Consider the following 9,418-nt stretch of genomic DNA (forward strand, 5'->3'; position numbering starts at 1 on the left):
TGGAAAAGCCCTTTTCCTATTGACTCATACAATCCCAACTGGCCGTCCATGTGGGACGCAGCGGCATTGTCACATGCAGAGGAGCAAACCACAACTCCACGAAGTAGCAGATAATGTGCAAGAGGGTTTGGGGAGGGGTGGGGGGAGAACCCAAGTATCTATGTAATTGTGTCACATAATACAATGTAATTACTGAAGTTAAACAATAAATAATTAAAAAAAAAAAGTTAAAAAAAAAAAAAAAAAAAGAGCCTCTTCGAGCGCTCGCGTGCTCACTGGTGTTCTTTCTGAAACTGGTGCTGCATACAGGTTCACCCCTTTTGAGTGTCCAGACTTCTTTGACATGCTGATTTCTGTTGGATCTCTGCCCCACGTGCTCGCCGTGCCCCTGTCCGTAACCCTGCGGCTGCACTGTTCTTGGGGAAAGCCCGTGGAATGCATAGCCAAAGCTGGAAAGCACTGGCTTCGGATCATCATCCCATCTTACAAAGAGGCGTGAACCTGGGCCTAAGGCTGCCTTCACATTGTTCCGGACCAAACAGAATTTCATGTCTGTATTTTGGTAAAGCAGCAGAAAGTTTGCCCAGTTTCCTCAAGGTGCCTTTAGAGTGTTAATGAAACACAGGGATGATGGCGCTCCTGGCACTCTATTTAGAGTTGAATGAAGCCAGCAGAGCCCGGAGCCTGGAGGTTGCACTCTGGCCACTAGAGGCCAGCAAACCTCAGCCCAGGACTCCCGAGTTGAAGCATGCTTTTCCCACACCCGGTGTCTGTGGATTCAATAGCAGGAAAGTCACCCTGGAATGCATTTAGAACAGACATATGATTCCACTGTGTGCCTTCTGCCTTTCAGACTTTCCAGCGATTCCCTGTAAGTCGGACATAAACAAATTAAACAATTAAGGGAGGTGTGTCCTTGGGCTGTCTCTTGCGACCTTTCTGAAAGCCCTATGCTCTTTCTCCTATTTCATCCTAGGGCTTTATTTCCTTCCTTTCTCTGTCTGAAACATAAACAATGTTAAATTTTTTATTTCTTTCCTTCAGCAATTTAATTTCCTGAAAGCAATGTCTCCTCTCCCACTTTTACTGAGTCTACACAGTGCTTGTTTTTCTATTGTTCTTTTTCTCAGAATTTTTATTTTATTGCAAGAACACTTGGAGTGAGATGGTTCCTCTTAACAAACATTTAGGTGTAGGTTCAATGCTCACTCCCATCTTCCTTTTCTAGAAAATATACACTTATGGGCCCGGTGTGGTAGACTAGTGGCTGACGTCCTTGCTTTGAATGCACTGGGATCCCATATGGACTCTGGTTCCTATCCCAGCTGCTCCACTTCCCCTCCAGCTCCCTGCTTGTGGCCTTGGAAAGTAGCTGAGGGTGGCCCAAAGCCTTGGGACCCTGCACCCACATGGGAACCCGAACGAGGCTCCCAGTTCTTGGCTTCTGATCGGCTTAACTCCAACTGTTGTGGACACTTGGAGAGTGAATCAGTGAACAGATCTTTCTCTCTCTATTTACTCCTCTCTATATATCTGCCTTTCCAATAAAAATAAATAAATCTATTTAAAAAAAATATCTGTTCTCAGTCTGAGCTACTGCTTCCATGCCGGTGACTCATTGATTTAACATCTCTGGCCGACTCCTACCCTACCAGCTTCAGGTATTGATTTCTCAGGGTCTGTCCGCAGGACCTCAGCCCATCCTCTCCTACTCTGCATTCATCATCTTTCAGCTGCTTGGCCTTGCTGAATTAAGGAATGGACTTTCTACTGTTCCTGCTGAATCAGTAAGCCCAGTTATAGACAACTACTATCTCGCTGAATACCTGTTAGGCTCAGGAATCAAGCCTTTGCTGCCCAGACCCTTGAAAGCACCAAATCGAACAGCTGTGCTCCTCTGAAATTTTTTTCATGGAGTTGGCTGGTGGTGCAGCACATTATGCTGCCTGTGATCACTGGCATTCCATAGAAGAGTGCCGGTTGAATCCTGGCTGCTCCACTTCCAATCCAGCTCCCTGCTAATCTGCCTAGGAAGATAGCAGAAGTTGGCCCAGGTGCTTGGGAGCCTCCACTTCTGTACGAGACCTGGATGGAGTTTCTGGTTCCTGGCTTCTCCCTGGTCCTTGTGGCCATTTGGGGAGTAAACCAGCAAATGGAAGATCTGTCTTTTTCTTTCTGTAACTGACTTTCAAATAAGTAAATAGATTTTTTAAAAAAATTAATCGACATGCCTTTTTTTACTTAAATTTTATTCTCAGAGATGACAGCTAAAATTCAAAAGCACAGAGAACAAATTAGCTACCATGACTGTCATAAATTCTTTTCACATGTAACCATAAACACTCCATTATACCACTGAATTTATTTTCTTTTTAGATAAAAAAGTATGAACCTGTAAATGCACGTGAACAGATCACTTTAGAAAATAAGACATATAATGATTCTCAGTTACTATCTGTCAATTAAAGATAGAATAAAACATTACAAAGGACTCAGAATTTAAATTGTTTTGGCTCATCAATCCATATAATCTGCTTCAATAACTTTGCTTCATAAGTGAGAAAGTGCCGAAGAAGTGAAAAAAACAAAGCTCAGGATTGCTTACTATTTATAAATGTGTACGATTTACAAAGGGAAGACAAAGGCATTTCTTATGGGACTATAAAGCTGATCCGGGGAGAATCAAGATGGCAGAATAGGGTGAGGACATGTTCAAACATGCAGAGAAACATTAGCCTGGGGAAAGTAAAGAGGGCACATTCCAGGAAATAGGAGAGAACAGACTGATGGCAGAGAGGCACCTGGATACTGATGGACACAGAAAAACAGCAGAGACAGCAGTGCGGTAATGCAGTGACCAGATACCCCAGTGGCATTCAGCAAGCAGCGATCTGAACTACACAAGCTGCTGAAACTCCACCAGCAACCAGGTAGGAACAAGGGTTCACCAGGAGCTCAGGAGGTAAACTCAGATAAAGAACTACCTATGCTGCTGGTTTGTTTGATTTGACCAGGAACAGAGACAGAGCAGCAGATCCCAGATGATGCAGGAACAGGGCGGATTTCACAGCACAGACCTCCAGTAGAGCCAGATCAGGCACCATCTTGTGTATGGAGGCAAAGGTTATAGGACAGGACTGCGTATGCACTAAGCTGGAAACCAACTCATCTCAGGCTCAGTGAATTGCAACAACGTGGCATCCTACAGGTTCCACTCAAAATGGGTCCTGGTAGCCCCCAGACCCAACAGCCAGCAGATCAAAAAACTCTAGTAGTGGCATAACCATTTTGCACAGAATGGCAAAGGCTTTGAGACTGCAGGGTCTACAGTGAGCAATGCCTGTGCTGAGCTGGGAGCAAACTCACTGAGTTCAGTGCATTGCACTGGTCCCACATAAAAAATAATACCAACTTTTGCATCTTATAACTCAAAATAGGTCTGGGTGGCCCTCAGCAGTGCTTGCTGCCACCTCATTCATGCTTGGTGCTTTGTATTATATATATTCAAAGAGATCTCACATAAAATTCACACTTCTGCCAATTAGTTGCTAGCAATTTCCCCATCCAGGAATACTGCAAAGCAGGGGAGCTGAACTCTTCTTACTGTCAGGAAATGGACTTTTGTTTGGCAACAGGAATGCTTAAGGGAGAAATACCTGATGGATCCAAACTATGAGAAACTGTTTGGCAACACTTTCATCGGAAACAAAATTACTCTCTGGGACTGGCAACAGCTCCTCTGTGGCTGGAGGGACATGTGATTCATAGGGCTTTTTACAGGACTGGGGTCTGGATACAATTGAATGTCCCACCAATGTTCGTATTTTGGAGGCTTCATTCCAAGGATGACTTAGTAAGAGTTGCTATGGAATCTTTAAGAGGTGGTAGCCTAGTAGAAAGTCCCATGTTAACTAAGTGCACACTGTTGGTTACTGATTAGTTTTCAGAAGACTTACAAAAGCCAGAGCCTGGACTCACCCTCCTCTCTGTGGCTTCCCATATTGAACTTAATTACTTCTACACACTCAGAGGCCATTGCAGCCAGCCCTGATGTAACACAGTTGAGGGGGTCCTCACAGGAGCTGAGTGATTGGAATCTGCTAAATGAAAAAAAGTGATATGCTTCCAAAAGAAAATAGTGGGGTAGACATGGGAGAGACATTCCCATTCTAACAGGGAGGAATAGGCCAGAAGGATGGAATAACTGGTCCCAAGTAAGTTCAAAATCTAACAGGGAAAGCAAGCTCAGATCTTAAAGCTGTAGAATAATTCCCTTTGACTCCATGTCCTGCATTCTGGGCACTTCCTCTGTGGCTTTACTGGCCTCAGTTCCTGCAGCAGCTCTCATGGATTCTGCTCACATGCCTACAGCTTTCCCAGGTACTTGTATACCAGTGGCCCACAGTTTTGTAAGTCTGAGGGCTGCTACCCCATCGTCATCACTGTATAAGCATTATCATTTTCTTAACGAACAAGCAGTTTGGCTTCCTTCTACTCATATTAATTTCTTTAGCAAATTTCCCTTAATGGTCCATTCATGCCAATCTGTTTTTTTTTTTTTTCCGAGTCTGCTTCCCTGAATTCTTCTAGCCTCTACCCACTACTCAGTTCTAAAGCTGCTTCTACATTTTAAGGTATTTGTTATAGCAACAGCCCCACTCCTCAATGCCAGTGTTCGGTTTTGGTATATTCTGTAGTGTTGTAATAGAATACACAAAACTGGATAATTTATAAATAACAGATTTATTTTTGTAGCTCTGCAGGCTGGATGATAGAAGATCAAGTGCCTTGCATCTGGTGAGTACCTTTGTATGTTATACCATGACAGAAAGCAGAATGTCAACTGGATATACTCATGTAAAAGAGATGAAACTTATCATTTCATCAGAAATACACTCCAGTGATAACTAATCCACTCCTGTGATAATGGCGTTAATCTGATCCTTAAATCTGTATGCTGCAAACTGCAAAATGTTTATGACATAGAAGAAAACATAAATAGATGGAAAGATGTCTTGTACTTATGCAAGGGAAGAATTATTCAAATATATAGTCTGTTAAGGCAATCTACAGATTCTGATCATCTCTTTCAAAAATCCAATGTTTTTTCACATATTAGGAAAACAAAGATCCTAAAATTGGCATGGAACTACAAGACACTGAGTAGCCAATGTAAATTTTTTATGACTAATAAAGCTGAAGGCATCAAATTTCTTGTCTCAAATTGTAAGTGGGTACTTCAAAAAGCTCATGGAAAAACGGAATCAGAGTTATTGATGCAAAATAGCTTTTTTTCATAATATCTATTTTCATTAACTTTTTGGACATGCCTCATGTGTATAGATTTAGACAGGTTTTTCCAATAAAACAAACTTGTTTTAATTCCCTATCCAATGAATTTTTAGTAGTGTACTCATAATGCAATGACAAAAACAATGTTACTGATGCAAAAAAATACTAGTGTTTGATTAAAATGTTACTGGCATAAAAGCAGACATACAAGCCCATAGGGAACAGCGTCCAGAAACAAATCCTCACAGCCAACTAATCTTTGATAAAGCTACCACTAATACACAGTGAAGAAACTATGATTTTATGTAATGGAATATTATTTACTTGGTGAAATAAACAAGACATAAAAGACAAATACCATGTTTTCCCTGATTTGTGGTAACTGATATATACAAAGTACAAAAAAGTAATATGAGCAAAGTTAACATTATGAGATTCGATTATTGTTTACACCCTTGTCTATACTTTTGAGGAACAGTGATTTTCTACTTACTACTTGTCAAATTGCTTATTTAGTGGTGGGTTAAGCTTGTGATTATAAAATAAACACAAAGAATGTCATAAAAATTGGAAGAAAGATTAAAGGAAGAGGGAGAGAGCATGGTGGGGGGAAGGTAAGGTAGGAAGTACCATATTTCTTCTTAATCTATATATGTGAAATAGAAGAAATGTGATTACTGTATATAAATAAACAAGTAAAAAATATGATTTGGCCTTACTAAAGGAAACTTTGCCATTTGTAGTAAATGAGTAAATTTGGAGGACACTATGCTGACATAAGCCAGACACAGACAGATACAGACACAGACAGATATTTCACCTCATTTGTGTGTGGAATCTAAAACAATTGAACTTATAAACACAGGGAACTGGGCCCGGCGCAATAACATAACGGTTAAGGTTCTCACCTTGAACGTGCTAGGATCCCATATGGGCACTGGTTCTAATCCTGGCAGCTCCACTTCCCATCCAGCTCCCTGCTTGTGGCCTGGGAGAGCAGTCAAGGATGGCCCAAAGCCTTGGGACCCTGCACCCACATGGGAGACCCGGAAGAAGTTCCTGGCTCCTGGTTTCGGATCAGCAAAGCACCGGCCGTTGGGGCCACTTGGGGAGTGAATCGTCGGACGGAAGATCTTCCTCTCTGTCTCTCCTCCTCTCTGTACATCTGCCTTTCCAATAAAAATAAATAAATAACTCTTTAAAAAAAATACAGAGAACTGAATGATGGTTGTAGGAGTTGGAGGTGGTGGTGGAATGGAGAGCTGTTGGTGACAGGATATATGCATTAGGTCATAAGGTGAAGTTCTGGGGCTCTAACAGTACGCTTACTAGAGTTATGCTGTACTATATACTTGAAATTTGCTGAGACCTCATCTTCAGTGTTTTTACCACACATTCTCTCTCTCACACACAGACACACACACAATAGGTAACTATGTTAGTTGATAAATGTGTTAATTAGCTTGGTTGTGGTAATCTTTTCAGTGTGTGCACATATCAAATCATTGCGGTGTACACCTCGATAATTTTTTATATATATATTTTAAAAATATTTACTTATTTACTTGAAAGGCACTCAGAGAGAGAGAGAGAGAGAGAGAGAGAGAGAGAGAGAGAGAGGAGAGAGAGAGGAGAGGAGAGAGGTATTTCATCCATTGGCTCACTCTCCAAACATTAGCAGGACACTGGATCAGAAGTGGAACCGTCAGGTCTTGGAAAGATACTCATATGGTGTTTTGGCAGCAGTTTAACTCACGGTTCCACAACAATGGTCTCAATACAGACTTTTTTTTTTAATTGAAAACCAACAGCTGGAAAAAAGAGAATAATTAGAAGTAAGTTTAACAAAGAAAGTTTAAACTTACACTCTGGCAACACTACATTATTGAAAGCTATTAAACAACTAAATAAATAGAAAGATATCTCATGTGTATGTATCAGAAGACAACAGTATGAAGATGGCAATGTGCCCTACATTGATCTACCTATTACATGCAATACCTGTCACAATCACTGGCAGCTGTTTTGCTGAAATTGGCAAACTGGTATTTGTATTTCATTCATGGGACCTAGAAGAGTAAAAACAATTTTGAAAAAGAAGAAACAATTTGAAGGACTTACATTTTCCAATTTCAAATCTTACAACAAAACTGCAATAATTAAGACAATGGGATACTGACATAAAGTTAGACATAGAGATCAACAAAACAGAACTGAACATTGCAGAAAGCAATTCTTGCATGGTAAACTGATTTTTTTAGAGTGTCATGATAATTCATGGAGCAATTAATTGTCTTTTCAAAAAAATGGTGTTGGAACAACTGAACTCCTATACAAAACATGAATTTTTTACTCACAAAATACATGCAAAAACTCAAAATCGACCACAATCACCCAAAAATAAGAGTTGAAGCTATTAAAATCCAGCGAAAAAATATGGGTCAATTTTAGTGATCATGTTTTCTTAAATCTAGGTTAGAATTGTAACACGTCCCTCCCCGGGGATCGAACTGCACAGGCGCGACAGTGTGCAGGTCCTCCCCCCACCACCTGGGTGCGCGAGGTTCCAGGTCTCCTAGCGACTGAGTGTCAACAAAAAGCCTGAAGCTTCAGAACTCGCTGGCCCAGGGGCCACGGGCACCATGGCCGATCGGAGGGCTCCACTTCGGCCCTTCGTACTGGAGCCAGTGCCTCCGGGCATGACGTGCAAGCCCTGGTTCAAGGACAAACTACCTTCGAAGTGTCTGGCAAATCAGAAGAGCAATTTTCTGAAGTTCCCCACGTCTCTGGACAGCAGGAACTGGGTATTCGTGAGAGAGGGGCTCGACGACTTCCGCAATGGCTGTCCGCCATGCGACCACATGATTGCTCGTGGCCGGAAGGAGGCATTTCTCCCCATGATTTCTCACAAAGCTCCGCAACTTCCTTCCATCGAAAGAAAGCTGCCTAGAAAAGCAAGCCTGTTTTCCAAGTTGTCACAGGCTCAGCTGGCACGCAAGGCTTTTGTAGCGGCCACAGAAGCCAAACTGCGGAAGCATCCCTTGGCTCGCTACTCCAATCTGGAGGAATCCCTACCTCCGGATCTTTTATTGAAGGTGCTGGAGGAGCTGGATCCCGAGAAAAAGTTGGAGGATGCCTGGGCTCATTGTGAAGGCAAGAAGGAAAAACCCAAGGAGCCTGCAAAGGTTTCTAAGCGCCGCACTTCAAAAGCTCGCCCTAAGGCTCCCCCTCCCGAGACTTTTCCTGCAGCAGAACAGCCAAAAAAGTCACGTCGAAGGTCGAGTGTATATGCATTGCGTGATCCATCTATTCTCCGTAGATATGTCCCGAGAATGGTTCGCGACTTCTGCAAATGGGCTGCTGCTTCGGGATACCACCACGTCGATGAAGACTATGTGATGCAACAATTTACAATCAGCCATAAGTGGAAACCAGGCTTTCGTGACTACCACATGATGAAGGAAGAGGAGATTCATCCCGACTTAAAGTACAACATGGAACTGGATGAAACGGATGACATGAAATACATGCTAGACCACAAGGACTGGAAAAGTGAACTCAAGGAACCACCACAGTCTATCAGGTCCACCAGGGTAAAGATGAGGTATGGAGCATGGTACCTCAAGACCAGCTTGTGGAAAAAGCAAATGACTAATGAACCTTTGATCGACCCCAAGATCATCCTTGAAGCTGAACGGGAAAGAATGAAACCAGACGTCATTGACGATCTTTATGGAACAATTGCCTTTAAGGATTTCATTCTAAGCCGGGGCTACAGCATGCCCCACATTCTGGAGAAGTTGTTCACCAGGAAAGGATGGGATTATGAGGCTGTCAAGACTCCTATACCTAAAGTCATCAAAATTCACTTAAAACTAAGAGAGTTTACAGAGGAAGATGATATGACAATTGTCCACACGGGTTACTAGGCTATTTTCTCTATTCCATTGAAAATACTTTGAAAATACATTGAAATATAAATTGAAAATACATTGAACTTATGACTGTCCTACCAAGAATGTACAACTTTGAAACTTGGGTAATTGTGTAAACTCAACATCCAGTACTTATTAAAATTTCTCAATGACCTCCCATTTCAGTCTCATCATTTAAAAAATACTTTTAA

The 9,418-nt window shown here is 42.0% G+C and overlaps 1 protein-coding gene across 1 annotated transcript; it reads left to right on the plus strand.

Annotated features, from left to right (window-relative positions):
- The first annotated feature begins 7,865 nt into the window (after positions 1 to 7,865).
- On the plus strand, positions 7,866 to 9,418 carry FAM47C (family with sequence similarity 47 member C). Its single transcript, XM_004587970.4, has one exon. The coding sequence runs from the start codon at positions 7,935 to 7,937 to the stop codon at positions 9,219 to 9,221; it is 1,287 nt and encodes a 428-aa protein (XP_004588027.4). The 5' UTR covers positions 7,866 to 7,934; the 3' UTR covers positions 9,222 to 9,418.

This window comes from Ochotona princeps, chromosome X (assembly GCF_030435755.1).
Source record: "Ochotona princeps isolate mOchPri1 chromosome X, mOchPri1.hap1, whole genome shotgun sequence".
Classification (NCBI taxonomy): domain Eukaryota; kingdom Metazoa; phylum Chordata; class Mammalia; order Lagomorpha; family Ochotonidae; genus Ochotona; species Ochotona princeps.